This window comes from Periophthalmus magnuspinnatus, chromosome 19 (assembly GCF_009829125.3).
Source record: "Periophthalmus magnuspinnatus isolate fPerMag1 chromosome 19, fPerMag1.2.pri, whole genome shotgun sequence".
In the NCBI taxonomy this organism is placed as follows: domain Eukaryota; kingdom Metazoa; phylum Chordata; class Actinopteri; order Gobiiformes; family Gobiidae; genus Periophthalmus; species Periophthalmus magnuspinnatus.
Window position 1 is genome coordinate 2,460,261 of NC_047144.1, and position 17,508 is coordinate 2,477,768.

Sequence of the window (17,508 nt, forward strand, 5' to 3'; positions counted from 1 at the left end):
ACACACAGCTGCTCTATTACTGTACATTTACATATCATATCAAAACACAGTATATAATGTAAAATATATTCAAAACAAGTTGTATGGGTCAAAATAAATCTATATTTACAAACAGTGAACAAACACACACACATCAAAATGTAAACAAACACACACTGGAAACTAAAAACACACTGTACATGTGACAGTGTGACAGTCATTCTGTGACAGAGGTTGGTGGATCGAGTCCCACTCGGACAAACTTCTGTCATTGTGTCCTTAGTTCTGTCATTGTGTCCTTAGGCAAGATACTTCACCCAAGTGGTGTGATGATTGGTGGTGGTCGAGGGGGGCGCAGATTGGCATTAGCTAATGCTAATGATTACACATAATAGACATTTAACCCACAATTAAGTCAATAGCAGAATAAACCACACTTACCGATCAGGAACAGCATCCAGTCCATCAGCACATCAGGTCCTCTGCTCCTGAGTCCATCATGATCTTCACTCGGTTCCACGAACCGCTCCGGGTCCAGATGCCTCCAGTTTAACTTGTACAAACATCTACAGTGTCCTCGGTCGCGTACTTCCTTTGTTTTGTCCGTTTCGTCATGTTTAAAACGCAAAACTGCTGCTAAGCAGTGCGTAGAGTTACGCAATTACCCGGGCGTAATTTTACGCACGGATCTTTGCCCGAGGGCGGGCCGTGGGGGCGTTAAGGGGTTAAACACTGAGCATCATTAGAGAGTTTTCACTCCACATCGGCCACATCGCCATCGGCTAAAACTCTGGTAGCGGCGCATGAGGAGCCTGTCAATGACGTTGATACGTTGCACAAACACGTCTGTGAATCACATAATTGTCTGGAGCAGCTCGTCCCCGGTCACACTCACTGACTCACAATGAAAAATAGCGCAGAATAAATTGTGTCAGCAGTGCGGAATTGCGCACGCGCGCAGTTTAGAGGGAACAGTGCCTGGGATCTTGACATGCCGGCTCATTTCAGGTGTATCAGATTAAATGAGGTCAACACAGACACGGAGCTCCTGTCACTCACCTGTGAGAAGCCCCGCCCACCTGGACTGAGCCAATAGAAGAGCAGCTCCGAGTAACAACACGAAAAAACCACAAACAGCCTCTTCAGCCGCACACTTTTCTCTGAGACACTTTGGACTCTTCGGATCCGCTCAGGTTTCACCAGTTTGATTCTATTTAACAATGGCTTTAGTCCTGGTTTAGTCCTGGTTTAGTCCTGGTTTAGTCCTGGTTTAGTCCTGGTTTGATTTAGTTTATACCTCAGTTTGTTCGTTTATTTCCTGTTTGTCTGTTTAAGTTTATTCTTTATGACAGAATTTGTAATTTTCCATCTGTACAATGTAATATCAGCGTAAAACTGCCAAATCTGAGCTAAAACATCATCAGTTCCACGTTTTGACACAACACGAACTTAAAATCAGACGATGGTTTCAGGGAAATCACGTGATACGTAAAAGGAGAAACTACAGCAGAGGATCTGTCCAGACACGTGTTGTCCAACAAGAAATAACTCCTCAAAACAAGCACAAATGTAGAGGCTGAATCCACTTGAAGGAAAAAATAATTATAAAGTAAAACGAAAGGTCAGGCGCATGCGCACTCACAGGTTTTGCACTTTCTCTTTTCACTGCACAGTTTTAGTGACTGTGCCCTGAACTTAAACAAAGTCAAATGACTCCATAGTTATAGATCTTTAATAATAAACATAATTGTGGTTTTCAGTGGTTTTAAATGACTTATTTCGCCTTCAGGCAGTGATTTGAACTTTTGGGTTTTTTCTGAGATTTGGTTCATTCTGTGGCTTTTTCATTTCTAATTATTTTATATTTCTTTACATTTTTAAGTGTTCTTCTCTCTTTCTGCTAAATCTAGTTGTGAGGTTTTCCTGAGCCATAGAAAATATCGTCTGTATTTACATGTTTCCACATGTTTGTGTAGCATGTATTTGCGTGCTAACTTATGGGTGAATGAATTGGGCTGAGTTTGACTGATCAGAAGACTGGGATTCGACTGCTGGAGCTGGTGTAGTAAGTAAGAAATGCAGCAAGAGGCAGGAATTAAATTGGGTACTGGCACCGTATATTGAAGTGAATAATACAACATAATATTTACAGAAACAAAAATAGTGAAACACAAAATAGTAATATAATAATAATGAAAACAATAATGAAACCCCCAAATATTTACACTCTGCAGATTCGATAGGTAAGTGCACTTTAAGTTCTAGTTGGTCGAGATGAGTTAGTAGCAGCAGAAAGAAAATGAAAAGAAGTACTCCATACGGGTGGCGTCCACTTATTACTGACTTTACAATGTTTGAGAGTATGAGTTCTTTGCGTAGTATCCGTTTGTATTGTTCATTGGAATAGTGTCCATTGGCTTTGATCACAGTTACAAAGTCAGCAAAAGATTGAAAGAGTGGGGGGGGCAGGCTGTGTCAGCCTCCTACCAGACCCGTAGGGTGAGATGAAGATGTAGGTTCCGGTCTTAGCTCGCCATCCTATTCAAGAACACCTGACCTGCATTTGGATAAACAGGATTAAGTGACTTGAATAAAAATCAAATGTCTAAATTAATTAACCTAAACTAGGTTACATTGCTCAATTCCACTGTGTACACGAATTAATTTACCATTCAAAATACAATTGTAATTAAATAATCTCCAAACAAGGTGCAGTGTTAACCTTGCAGGGTTTGACATGAGTGCATTTAAAACAACCATTTAGCAATAATTGAGTCTTAAATTACTGGCATAACATTGAATAATCAATTGACAAGAAAGTGCTAAATGCGCCAAAAAGGCACTACATATGGTTTACAATAAGCACAACAAGAAACCAGCGTTAGCCCGAGCATGCGCTAAGCTAGTTAGCTTAGCGTCGGATGCTAACAGCGCGTTTCATTCATTCAAAACTCACCAATTCCTCAGTTTAACATCGCGTGATGGAGACAAACGGACTCCCCACGGACCGGAGGTTAGCGCTACAATATTAAAAGTGGACTACTTAGTTTGTTGAAGCTTAAAAACACAGAAAGGAGCGAATGTTGTTAATTGTTTGAGACTAACCTTTTCACAGCTGCCTCGGTAGCTTCCCCCACAGATCTGACTGGGAAGCTGCCGGCACAGATTGAAAAGGTGCTCTGCTGTGATTGGCCGACGCGGGTCACGTAATTAGGGGTGCGGTTACGTATGGCACGTATGAGACATGGAGGGCAGGAATAAATATATAAATGCAGCTTTTATATAAACAAGATTTAACGGCAGGTCAAAGTAGGAGTTTAGTCAAACTTTTTTAATAAGACAGAATTTCAACCTGGGTTACATTTGATTTTAGAGTGGACTTTTTGCAGTGGCTTCATGCGTCGGCTCCTCCTGAGGGTCTGAGATCACATGAACCTGGACTGAGCATGGATCAGAGAGAGACCAGAGAGGACGGAGCCCCTCCCTCTATAAAAGCTCACAGGTAAGAGAGGATCACTAACACTCCACCACTGTTCTCCATGTCAGAGCTCAGACTAAAGCCACTGCTCCATCTGTGTCCACAGACCTGCTCCTGGGGCCAGAGGCGTCTCATTCAAGAGTGATGACTCTATGGGACGATATGTGGACTTCAAAAGAGAACATGGTCCAGAGTAAGTCAGACTCACCTCATAATGTCAGGACTTTATGTTCACAGCCTTTTTAGAATGATATGGATGACTTGTTTTTTTATTAAACTCAACATAAGTGTAAGAGCTGCAGATGACCTCTGTGACTGTGAGGAGGAACTTCATGCTCGTCTCAGCAGCAGGAAATGCAACACACTTATGTCTTTGTCCTACAAAAGTCCTTCTATGAGATCCTAGTCCAGGCCCATCACCCGCTGGACCTGCTCAAGTCACATGACTTTAACCACTGTGTTTCTCCAACAGAGACACTTTTGATTTGAAACTGGAATTAAAATGGAGTCTGAAAAGAGACAACAGTCGACAAACTTTTTTCAGTAAATGAAGAAAACAACAAACTTTAATAATTCAGATAAAACTGTCATGGCCCAGACAAATAGACAAGTTTATTATAACACAATTCATACACAAAGTCATTCAAAGAGCTTTACAGAATAAGAAAGACATTAAACTCACAAAACAAACAAAACATAAATAATCATAATAAAAGTGTAGAGCTGAATAAAACCTCTCAGTCATATGCACAGATAAACAGAACCGTTTGAGCCTGGATTTAAACACTGTCAGAGCAGAGGCCTGTCTCACATCTTCAGGAAGAAACTAAACCAGGACTAGACCAGGACTAGACCAGGACTAGACCAGGACTAGACCAGGACTAAACCAGGACTAAACCAGGACTAAACCAGGACTAAACCAGGACTAAACCAGGACTAGACCAGGACTAGACAAGGACTAGACCAGGACTAGACCAGGACTCCATCAGGAGTTGGGTCCCTGAGGTCCTCCTCATGTGAGATGGTTCATGTGGCTCATGTCAGATGTTCTTTGGTGCTGGTCCATGGAGAGACTTGTTCTTGCTGCATTGCTCATGTTTGTCTGGATGTGAACAGTTTGAAATGCTTGACTTTCTCTGGTCTTTTCTTGTAATAGTTTTATTTTTGAATGTGTGGATGTGTCTTAGTTGTACAGGGCCCACACTGGCAGAAGTCCTGTGTTTTGGAGTAGAGAGGGCTTTACTGTGCTGCTCTGTATGGGATGTTTTTTATTCATACAGGGACAGTGTCACTAAACACTGACCAAAAGGAAAGATGCATTGTACCAGGTTAGAGCAGAAAATGATCATTTCCACCTGTCGTCCCTGGGCAGGTTGATGTAACAGTTTACAGAATCTAAAAGTAGATGGAAACATGACCATATCACCAAACATTATCACATATAAGTTACTAACATTTCATTCATAAAACAAGTGTCCTGCTTTTGGACCAGACGTAATAAAACTGTTCAACCTCCACTTACACCACACACTCATCACTCACTCAGCACACATGGACACAGGGGTTTTCTTTATTTACTTTTACCAGCTCCAGCTGTTTTAATGGACTGTGCAGTCACAAGTGTTAAGAAGAGTCAGTGTGACTGAAGTGTGTTTTCTTCTGTGTCTCAGGATCCACCAGAAACATCCTCCATCTGAACCTGGTCCCATCTGTGAGTCCCTCAGGAGTGACTGGTCTATGGACCGTCCAATTTATTTTGCTACAGAACCGTGAGTTTCCATTGAATAAATCAATTGAAATGAACATAAGTGTTTGATGAGTCTCTCTCACAGAGTGGAGCAGCAGGGTCCAGAGGTCTCCAGTGGTCAGCACCATCAGACACAGCTGGACTCCATATTTAAGGTCTGTCACTAAAGTTTGTAAATGTTCAGATGAATGAGAACTTGTTCCACACAGATCTGACACTGACTGCATTTGTGTTGTTTATAATGTGTCTGTTCAGCTTCTGGAGGAGGACATCTTCACTTTTGTCCAGAAGGAGCTGAAGAAGCTCCACAAGGTTCTGAGTACAGATTACCCAGAATGCTTAGAGCCAGAGGAGGATGAAGAGCAGAGGAGCAGCAGTGAGGCTGTTCTGAAGATCACACTGAACTTCCTGAGGAGGATGAAGCAGAAGGAGCTGGCTGAGCGTCTGTGGAGCAGTAGGACCATTTAACACATTTAACAAGGTGCTCACAGTCGTTTTATATTCTCTGAGACTCAGGCCTGTATCTGTTGTCTTCATTCAGGGAGTTATTCTGGAGTTTGTCAGCGTAAACTGAAGTCTAACCTGCAGCAGAAGTTTGAGTGTGTGTTTGAGGGCATCGCTAAAGCAGGAAACCCCACCCTTCTGAATCAGATCTACACAGAGCTCTACATCACAGAGGGAGGGTCTTCAGAGGTCAACCAGGAACATGAGGTCAGACACATGGAAACAGCCTCCAGGAAACCAGACCCAGCAGAGACACCCATCACATGTGAAGACATGTTTAAAGGCCCAGCTCACACACATGGACCAATCAGAACAGTGCTGACAAAGGGAGTGGCTGGCATCGGGAAAACAGTGCTCACTCAGAAGTTCAGTCTGGACTGGGCTGAAGGCAAAGCCAACCAGGACATACAGCTGCTGTTCCCGTTCACTTTCAGAGCACTCAATGTGCTGAAGGAGGAAAGCTTCAGCTTGGTGACACTTGTTCATCACTTCTTTAGTCAAACACAAACAGAACTCTGCAGCTTTGAACACCTCCAGGTGCTCTTCATCTTTGACGGTCTGGACGAGTGCAGACTTCCTCTGGACTTCACCAAAACCAAGGCCCTGACCGACCCCACAGAGTCCACCTCACTGCACGTGCTGCTGGTAAACCTCATCAGGGGGAGCCTGCTTCCCTCCGCTCGCCTCTGGATAACCACACGACCCGCGGCGGCCAATCAGATCCCTGCTGAGTGCGTCTCCATGTTGACAGAGGTCAGAGGGTTCACCGACCCACAGAAGGAGCAGTACTTCAGGAAGAGGTTGAAGGATAATGCAGAAACAATCATCTCCCACATCAAGACGTCCAGAAGCCTCCACATCATGTGCTACATGCCAATCTTCTGCTGGATCGCTGCCACAGTCCTGGAGCATGTGTTGAAAAGCAGAGAGAGAGGAGAGCTGCCCAAGACCCTGACTCAGATGTACATCCACTTCCTGGTGGTTCAGGCCAAAGTCAAGAACATCAAGTATGAAGAAGGATCTGAGACAGACCCACACTGGAGTCCAGAGACCAGGAAGATGGTGGAGTCTCTGGGAAAACTGGCCTTTGAGCAGCTGCAGAAAGGAAACCTGATCTTCTATGAGCATGACCTGAGCGAGTGTGGACTGGACGCTGCAGCGGCCTCAGTGTACTCTGGAGTGTTCACACAGGTCTTTAGAGAGGAGCCAGGTCTGTACCAGGACAAGGTCTACTGCTTCATCCATCTGAGTGTGCAGGAGTTTCTGGCTGCTCTTCATGTCCATCAGACCTTCATCAACACTGGGATCAATTTACTAGTGGAGAAAGAGTCTGTAATTTCCTTTTTAAAGTATTACATCTTTTACAGTGATCCGCTCAAGTTCTATCAGACAGCTGTGGACCAGGCCTTACAGAGTCCAAATGGACACTTGGATCTGTTCCTCCGCTTCCTCCTGGGTCTTTCACTCGCAACTAATCAGAGCCTTCTACAAGGTTTGCTGAAACAGACAGAAAAGAGCTCCACAACCAATCAGGAAACAGCTGAGTACATCAAGAAGAAGCTGAGTGAGGATGTGTCTGCAGAGAGGAGCATCAACCTGCTCCACTGTCTGAATGAACTGAATGAGCGTTCTCTGGTGGAGCAGATCCAACAGTACCTGAGTTCAGGACGTCTGTCTGAAGCTAAACTGTCTCCTGCTGAGTGGTCAGCTCTGGCCTTCATCTTACTGTCATCAGAAGAAGATCTGGAGCAGTTTGAGCTGAAGAAATACTCTGCTTCAGAGGAGGCTCTCCTGAGGCTGCTGCCAGTGGTCAAGGCCTCCAACAAAGCTCTGTGAGTAACATTTGTTTAACAGAGGATGGTTTGATTCAACTTCTACATAAACAATGTTTTCTCTCTCCAGACTGAGCGGCTGTAACCTGTCAGAGAGAAGCTGTGAAGCTCTGGCCTCTGTCCTCAGCTCCTCCAGTCTCACACACCTGGATCTCAGTCACAACGACCTCCAGGACTCAGGAGTGGAGCTGCTGTGTTCTGGACTGAAGAGCGCCCCCTGCAGACTGGAGACGCTCAGGTGAGATGCTCCCATGATGCACTCTGCCCCCTTGTGTCCACATGAGTGTAATGCTGTGTCTTTAGGCTGTCTGGATGTCTGGTCTCACAGAGGGGCGGGGCTGCTCTGGCCTCAGCTCTGAGCTCCGCCCCCTCCCACCTGAGAGAGTTAGACCTGAGCTACAACCATCCAGGACCCTCAGCCGAGCTCCTGACCGCTCTACAGGACCAGCGCCCCCTGCTGTCTGTCAGGTGAGAGCGCCCCCTGCTGGCTGTCAAAGGCACAACCACACACACAGCAGCACACTGGAGGTGAGGCCTTTAGGCACAAAGGCAGAGGAAACACCAACCCTCAGGCGACTCCCAGCTCCATCTGCATTGTTCAAGGATGTTGGACCTGGTTTATGGATCAGATCTGTGTAATTACTGGACCTCACAAGAACTGAAAACTGGCACAAAGGTCAGAGTTTTCTCTGTCAGCTCAAATGAACAAAGGTGAAGATACTTCAGTGCTCCCACTAAGACTTGTCCTGCAGCAGCAGTACTTCTACTGCTACTACTATTACTAATACTAGTATGTGTACTAGTAGTATTTATACTTGTATATATCCCCTGTGGAGCCTTAAAGACAGAAGTGTCAGGACTGTCCCAGAGCTCGATGGGGTTGGGCTGAGGTCTGTCCTGGATCTTGGGTTTAGACCTGGTCCTTCTCCTGGTCTCAGTCTGGATCTGAGGGTCCACTGTGCAGGACTCAGGGTGGGGTTCTGACAGGACTGGGTCTCTACCCTGTGCACGTGGGTGTTGAGGATGAGGAGATATATACATACATACACCTAAGTCCTGTGCTTGTCCTGTGTTTACAGAGCTGAAAACTCCATGGCTAACTCCCCGCGCACATATTCACTTATTTATTTCTCCACTCTGGGTTTGAAGACTTTAGCGGCTGTTTCTCACTGATTCCTGGGTCTTTGTGGATCATTTAAAAAGTGACAGAGACAAGTCTGAGCTCCATCTGTCTGTACAACAGGGCTCTAATCCTCATGTCCAGTGTGAAATGTAGTTCCAAAGAGAATCTTAAAGTCAGTCCTGAAGCTGACAGGGAGCCAGAGGCCCACACAGGAGAAACGTGCTCATGTTTCCTGGGGCCTGTGAGCGCTGCAGCATGCAGTCACTAAGAGTGACTTAAAGTGGACTTTTCCTCAAATCAGGAGCAGTAGAACTGTCCATTCAACACAAAAACTACTGGAGAGTCTGTGTCCTTCATGCCCCATGTGCTGAAAGAACCAGTTTATGATGAGTGTGAATGTGGTGTGTTCATCATTCTCAGGACTTTAAAGGCCCATATTACACTATTCTCTCATCTGTTCTAATGTTGTTTCCTCATCACAAACAGACCTGGAGTTGTGTTTTGTTTCATTCTCACATGTTTAACACACAAACCTGCAGATTTAGGCTGAGTTCTTCTCTCACACAGAAAACACTCTGTTCCACCTTGTGATGTCATCATGTGGTGATACAGGAAGTGCTCCACTGTGTTTTTAAACTAGAATCATTTGGATCATTTCAGTCACTTAAAAAGTAGCACCTCATGACATCACAAGGTGGAACAGAGCATTTTGAGCTTTGGAGACTAATAATAAATGATTCCTCAAACCTGTGTGAATGGGTGACACCCAACCAGACACAACAACACTCTGGACCTGTGTTATGTGAATTTAAAATCTGCCTATACTGTAGAGGCTCTGCCCCCCCTTGGTAGGTCTGACCATAACCTCATTCAGCTCAGACCATCATATAAGCCATGTGTGATGAGGCTGCCTAAGATCAGTAGATCTTTTAGGCAGTGGACTCCTGAGACAACAGGTATGCTGAGGGACTGCTTTGAGTCCACTGACTAGGATTTATTAGTGGGAGACAGTGACAGTAACATCGATCAGGCTGTGGTGTGTGTCACTGATTACATCAACTTTTGCACGGATGTGGCAGTGCCTCTGAAAAAAGTACACTGTTTTCCCAATAACAAGCTGTGGATCAAAAGCATTACGAAGCACCTGTTAAATCTGATCGGCGTAAAGCAAGGGAGGCTCAACATGATCTGAGAAGAGCCATAAGGCGTGCCAGGAGGGAAGCTGCAGAATAGGAACACCCGGGAGGTGTGGAAGGGCATGAGAGCCATTACTGGCTTTAAGGAGAAGGGATGTACTGCGCCTGGTGATGTGGTCATGGCGGATGAGTTCAACCGTTTTTACAACAGGTTTGACTCAGTACACACTCACCCATGTCCAACCATCAGTGGCTCCTCCTTCTCTGCTGTTGTGACCGGCTCCTCCACCTCTGCCTCTGCTGCTGTGACCTGCTCCTCTACTCCATCCGGCGGCGGCTTCCCCACCTCTGCTGCTGTGACCTGTTCCTCCTCTTCTTCATCCAGCGGTGGCTCCTCCTGCTCCTCTTTTCCACCCAGCGGCAGCGCCTCCATCTACGCTGCTGTTACTGGCTCCTCTGCTCCACCTGGCAGTGGCGCCTGTTCCACCCCTGATGGCGTGCCGTCCATCAGTGTGGATGAGGTGCGTATTGAGCTCAGGAGGCTCCACGGTCGGAAATCTGCTGATCCTGATGGAATATCACCTCGGCTGCTGAGAGAATGTGCATCGGAGTTGGCTGTGCCTCTTCACACCATCTTCAACAAGAGTCTTCGAACTGGATGTGTCCCTGCTTTGTTGAAGACCTCATGCCTTGTCCCAGTGCCCAAGGTGACAAGGCCTGCAGGGATGAAGGACTACAGACCAGTTGCCCTAACATCAGTTATAATGAAGACTTTTTGAGAGGCTGCTACTCCGGCGGCTCAAACCTCAGGTGGAGGGGGCGCTGGACCCCCTTCAGTTTGCCTATCAGGACAGCATGGGAGTGGACGATGCAATCCTGTATATGGTCCATAGGGCGCTCTCCTTTCTGGATGGAGCTGGTGGCTATGTGAGGTTGATGTTTTTTGACTTCACAAGTGCCTTTGATACAATCCAGCCTCAGCTGCTGAAGGGGAAGCTCGAGAGGATGGGAGTGGATCCTGTTTTTGTTCGATGGATCCACAACTATCTGACTCTCAGGTCACAGTATGTCCGGCTGGGTGACTGTGTATCTGGGATACTGACAAGCAACACCGGTGCACCACGGGGAACTGTACTATTGCCCTTTCTCTTCACACTTTACACTGCTGACTTTGCCTATACATCTGCAGCTTATCATGTCCAGAAGTACTCGGACGACACCGCTATTGTGGCGTGTGTAAAGAGACGAGAGTGAGTACAGGGAGCTCATCACCAGATTTACCTCCTGGAGCAGGGAAAATGGTCTTATGTTGAACACCTCAAAGACCAAGGAGATGATCATTGACTTTGGTAGGAAGCCCGTCCACCAACCAGTGATCATTGATGGAGAGAGGATTGAGGTGGTTGACACCTATAAGTACTTGGGTGTGCACCTTGACCACAAACTGGACTGGTCAGAGCAGGCTCGGGCTCTGTATAGGAAAGGACAGAGTAGGCTGTTTTTCCTAAGAAAGCTTAGGTCCTTTGATGTGTGTGCCGACATGTTATTCCTCTTTTATCAGTCTGTTGTCACAAGTGCTGTCTTCTATGCTGTTGTCTGTTGGGGTGGCAGTATAACTACAAGGGATTGCAGTCGTTTGGACAGACTGATAAAGAAGTGTGCATCTGTGATCGGGAGGAGGGTGGAGTCTGTGGGAGCTGTGGTTGAGAAGAGGATGAGGGCTTTAATGCAGGGCATCCTGGACAATTCCAGACATCCCTTGCATGACATTATGTCTGCACAGAGAAGCTCACGGAGTAACAGGTTCCTCTCACTGAGCTGCAGGACAGTGCGCTTTTCGAGGTCGTTTGTCCCTTCAGCTATCAGGCTGTTCAACAGAACTGCCTGATATGAACTGTGACCTCTATATGATGAGCACTTTATACTATTGTTAGTAATATTTTAATGTTTTTACTGTTATTATTGTGTGTGTTTGTGCAAGTGTGTGTTTGCTGCCGGACACCTGAATTTCTCCCTTGGAGATTAATAAAGTTTTTATCTATCTATCTATCTGAAACAAAACACAAGTCCAGTTTGTTTTTGAGGAGGAAACATCATTATAACATGGAGCTCACAGAGTCACTTTTACATAATCTAGGACTTTAAAAAGCAGAGGGTTGGTCATTAGAGTCTGAGCAGAGATATGAACTTTGACCTGAGTCTATAAAGTCAAATGTGTGTTTCAGTCTGATGTCGCGTGTTTCAGTCTGATGTCGCGTGTTTCAGTCTGATGTCGCGTGTTTCAGTCTGATGTCGTGTGTTTCAGTCTGATGTCGTGTGTTTCAGTCTGATGTCGCGTGTTTCAGTCTGATGTCGTGTGTTTCAGTCTGATGTCGTGTGTTTCAGTCTGATGTCGTGTGTTTCAGTCTGATGTCGTGTGTTTCAGTCTGATGTCGTGTGTTTCAGACTGGACCATGCTGGAGCTGTGAGGTTAACACCAGGACTCAGAAAGTGTAAGTTTTGAGAAACTCCATTTGAAACAGACACTTATTTAAATGGATAAAATGGTCCAAGGACCTCACATAGAATATATATTGTTGTGTGGCCTCAGACTGTGAGGTCCACAGCTGTGTCCATGACTGAATCCAGAGTTCTTCTTAAAGCAGATCCTGAAGAGTCCAGTCTGGAGCTGTGTAACTGCACTCATGTTTCAGCTCAAACACAACAGTGATCTTCATTCTTCTTCTGGAGACAGTGGATTTAAACCAATCCCCTGTTCTCCTCTCCTTCATATAGAGACATTTTAAAGGAGAAAGTCTGTGTCATGGAGCACAGAGGAGTGTAGGAATGTGTGGAGTGACGTCAGAGACTGGAGCTGCACTTTGTCACTGCAGCAACAAACTCAAGTTTTACACTGAAAAGAATCTGAAATAGATGTGAGGCTCTGAAACTAAAGGAAATATAGAGCTGAAGCAAAAGAAACATGAGCCAAATATAAGACTGACATGATTCACAAATAAAATCATCAGAATAAAAATACATTCATCATAAATAATTGACTTTAAATCCATCTTTCATGAATAGATTGACCCATATTAAACTATAATTAAATGTGTGTCTCCACATGGGACTAACTGCTGCTGTGTTGTGTCTTCTCTCCATCAGATTTCTGTGATCTCACTCTGGATCCAAACACAGCTCACAGAAACCTCAAACTGTCTGACAACAACAAGAAGGTGACATGGGTGAGAGAGGAGCAGCCGTATCCAGATCATCAGGACAGATTTGACTACAGGCCTCAGATTCTGTGTTCCACTGGTCTGACTGGTCGCTGTTACTGGGAGGTCCAGTGGAGTGGAGAAGTTCATATATCAGTGTCTTACAGAGAAATCAGAAGGAAAGCATTCAGTGAGGAAAGTTGGTTTGGACACAATGATCAGTCCTGGAGTCTGGACTGTTCTAAAGGTGGTTTCTTTGTTCGTCATAATAACAATCACACCCTCCTCCGTCAGTCCCGCTCCTCTTCTGGGACAGTCTCAGTGTTTGTGGACTGTCCTGCTGGCTCTCTGTCCTTCTACACAGTCTCCTCTGACCAACTGACCCACCTCCACACCTTCAACACCACATTCACTCACACTCTGTTCCCTGGGTTTAGGCTCTGGTCTCGTAACTCCTCAGTGTCTCTGTGTCCGACAGACTCACCCTCCTCTGTGTAAAATACAACAGTCAAATCTGTAGAAAAATAATTTGTAAATGTTGATTTTATTTTGACTTCATTTGACCAGAGATTTATTTTATAATGTTTTATTTCCTCTCAAAGACAAAATTTTTTTAAAAATGTACTGAAAGTAAAAGTGTTTGTTTCAGATTTTCAGATCTATTAAAGCTTCAAATGTGGTGATTTTGATAAAGATTTGAGTTGAATTTTGTTTTTATTTGTATATTTTTGTTTGTTCAATTTCTGAACGTGTTAAAAATAAACCCTCAGCCTTTTCAGCAGGTCTCACACAATCAGAAAAAATACTTTTACTTTTCAGTCCTGTTCAAAAATGTAGTGAAGTAGAAAGTACAGATACTGCTCTCAAATGTACTGAAGTAAAAGTAAAAAGTACACACTTTTACTTTTTTACTTTTACTTACAGTGGGGCAAAAAGTATTTATTCAGCCCCAATTGTTATAGTTCAAAATGACACAAGAACAGTGAGCAAAAATCCCACAATCCCACAAGTTTATCTGTGCAAACGACTGAAAGGTTTTTATTCTGCCTCTTCTGTTTTAATGTTCATTTTATGTTGATTATTTGTGATTCTTTATGTTTTGATTTGTGTGATTTTAATGTCTTTCTTATTCTGTAAAGCTCGTTGAATTACTTTGTGCACAAATTGTGCTGAACAATACACCTGCCTTGTGTCGTGGCCGTTGTTTTATTGGTGCTGTTCAGTCTCTAGAATGTGATGATGTGATGCTCCCAGATGGGGGCGCCACAGACCGTTTTCCCTCTTGATCACATTGTACTTTGCCATGAAATATATAAAGTGGCAGAAATGAGATTCCTCCACAGGGCGGCTGTGCGCTCCTTCAGAGACAGAGTGAGGAGCTCAACACTCGACGTGCTTTCAGGGGAGGCAGAGACCTGTGAATCTTGGAAAGAAAAAAAAAAACTTAATAAAAAATATAATAGATGTTAATATTTGTCGTCTGGTATGTATTATATACCCATTTTACGTTTAAATGCATTTTTTTTTATTAGATATTTTTTTGCATGTCCCGTAGCTCCCGTTCAAACACAGGAGGAGGGGCCGCGGGGCCACACCCTGCTGTGCCTCTCGGGGCACAGTAGAATTCCTCACAAACTGTGTTGGTATGTGATGGAAAAAATGTGTCCCTGTCCCTCTGTACAACAATAATGTTATTGGACTTCTGTGCTAGTCACAGTTTGTCCATAACAAACACCATGTTCGAGCACAAGGTCCATCAGTGCACGTGGCACCAGGACACTCTAGGTCTTTAGCTGTAGCTGTGGTCATTAGGTCTGCGGTGCTTGTCACGGCGGTAATCCCCGAACACGGTGGTGGACATCGAAAGTAAGGGATGCCGTCAGGCTGAAGAAGGAGTCCTATAGAGCCTTGTTGGCTCGTGGGACTCCTGAGGCAGCTGATGATTAACGTTGTTTGTTTGTTTGTACTTGTTTTGAAATGTGCTGCCTCTTGGCCAGGACTCCCTTGAAAAAGAGGTTTTTAATCTCAGTGGGACCTTCCTGGTTAAATAAAGGTTAAATAAATAAAATGAGTACCGGTGGGCCAAGCGTGTTGTACAGAGGCAAAAACTCTTGGTTGGGAGGAGGACTATCGGACGGCCTCAAAGAGATTCTGGCAAACCATCCGACGCCTCAGGAGGGGGAAGCAGTGCTTCACCAACACTGTTTACAGTGCGGGTGGAGAGCTGCTGACCTCGACTGGGGATGTTGTCAGGCGGTGGAAGGAATACTTTGAGGATCTCAATTACACCTTCATGTACCTCAAGTCTCTGGATGTTGTGGGTCTTGGCTGACACGTCTCTGCAACATCGCGTGGCGTCGGGGACAGTACCTGTGGAGTGGCAGACCGGGGTGGTGGTCCCTCTGTATAAGAAGGGGGACCGGAGGGTTTCAATTACAGGGGAATCACACTCCTCAGCCTTCCCGGTAAGGTCTATTCCAGGGTGCTGGAGAGGAGAATCCGACCGATAGTCAAACCTCGGATTCAGGAGGAGCAGTGTGGTTTTCGTCCCGGTCGTGGAACACTGGACCAGCTCTATACTCTCCATCGGGTCCTCGAGGGCTCATGGGAGTTTGCCCAACCAGTCCACATGTGTTTTGTGGATCTGGAGAAGGCATTCGACCGTGTCCCTCGTGGTGTCCTTCAATGTTCCCTCTAATTTTTCACGAGTCTGATCAAACACATAAACTCCCAGAGCATCCCATGGACCAGTGTGAGCGACATCGGACGTGGTCACTGTGGTCCTGCTGCATCGCATCCATATAAGTTAAATGGTTTATTAAAAGAATCAAATTGCTGCATTTACATTTCTGTTATAAGACTTTTAATTAAGTGCTTTATCCACTTATACAATGAAAATGACAAACATCTTGCTCATGACCTGTGTAGTATGTTAATGCTACTGGAAGTATAAATATTTAATTTTAACTATGGAAAAACATGAGCTTCAACCAAACCAAGACAACTGTAAACTCCAATGTTGAAAACACAGTTAACATTTTTATGATAAAGCTCTGACTTGTATTATGAGTATAAGTCGTTGTGTGAAGCTTTTGCTTGATTTTTACAACTCATAAACTAGGAATCTGTATCTGCGCACCCAGCTGCTCTATTACTGTACATTTACATAACATATCAAAACACAATGTATAATGTGTATTTGTATAAAAAATATATTCAAAACACATCCAATCCATCAAAACACAAGGTCCTCTGCTCCTGAGTCCATCATGAGATCTTCACTCGGTTCCACAAACCGCGGTCCAGGTTCGAGATGCCTCCAGTTTAACTTGTACAAACATCCACAGTGTCCTCGGTCGCGTACTTCCTTTGTTTTGTCCATTTCGTCATGTTTAAAACACAAAACTACTGCAAAACAGTGTGTAAAATTAAGCAATTATGTGCGTGGATCTTTGCCCGAGGGCGGGCCGTTGGAACGTTAAGGTGTTAAACACTTAGCAACATTAGCATCATTAGCATCATTAGCATCATTAGCGAGTCTTCACTCCACGTCGGCCACATCGGCTAAAACTCTGGTAGCGGCGCATGAGGAGCCTGTCAATGACGTTGATATGTTGCACAAACACGTCTGTGAATCACATAATTGTCTGGAGCAGCTCGTCCCCGGTCACACTCACTGACTCACATTGAAAAATAGCGCAGAATGAATTGTTGTGTGTTTATTTTATTTTCAACTCCGGTTCAGTTTTCTGTGCGTGGAGACCGTGTCAGCAGTGCGCAATTGCGCACGGCAGCAGCTTGGAAGGAACAGTGGTGTCCTTTGGGGGGTGCTCAGGGAGTATGGGGTCCGGGGCTCTTTGCTAAGGGCTGTCCCTGTCTGACCGGAGCAGGAGCTGTGTTCATTGCCGGCACAAAGTCCGACCTGTTCCCGGTGCATGTTGACTCTGCCAGGGCTGCCCTTTGTCACCGGTTCTGGGGTCTGCTTTGGGAACCACAGGATTGTGGTAAAGAAGGAGCTGAGCCCAAAGGCAAAGCTCTCGATTTACCATCAATCTATGTTCCTCCCCTCACCTATGGTCATGAGCTCTGGGTAATGACCAAAAGGACGAGGTCGCAGATACAAGCGGCTGAAATGGGTTTTCTTCGTAGAGTGGCCGGGTGAACCCTTAGGGATAGGGTGAGGAGCTTGGTCACACGGGAGGAGCTCGGAGTGGAGCCGCTGCTCCTCCACGTTGAGAGGAGCCAGCTGAGGTGGCTCGGGCATCTGCTCAGGATGCGTCCTGCCTAGGGAGGTGTTCTGGGCATGTCCCACCAGGAGGAGGCCTCGGGGAAGACCCAGGACACGCTGGAGGGACTATGTCTCTCTGGCCTGGGAAAGCCTTGGGATCCCACCGGAGGAGCTGGAGGACGTGTCCGGGGTGAGGGAAGTCTGGGAGTCCCTGCTTAGACTGCTGCGCCCGCGACCCGGCCCCGGATAAGCGGAAGAAAATGGATGGATGGGTAACATTGACC

The 17,508-nt window shown here is 45.4% G+C and overlaps 1 protein-coding gene across 1 annotated transcript; it reads left to right on the forward strand.

The window, feature by feature from the left end:
- The first annotated feature begins 1,110 nt into the window (after positions 1-1,110).
- Positions 1,111-14,424, forward strand: LOC117386956 (NLR family CARD domain-containing protein 3-like). The gene is made up of 11 exons (XM_033984335.2): positions 1,111-1,172; positions 3,353-3,481; positions 3,564-3,650; positions 5,128-5,226; positions 5,290-5,359; positions 5,460-5,658; positions 5,746-7,540; positions 7,611-7,778; positions 7,844-8,008; positions 12,245-12,291; positions 12,944-14,424. The coding sequence occupies exons 2-11, from the start codon at positions 3,426-3,428 to the stop codon at positions 13,492-13,494; spliced, it is 3,237 nt and encodes a 1,078-aa protein (XP_033840226.1). The 5' UTR covers positions 1,111-1,172; positions 3,353-3,425; the 3' UTR covers positions 13,495-14,424.
- Positions 14,425-17,508: the final 3,084 nt, after the last annotated feature.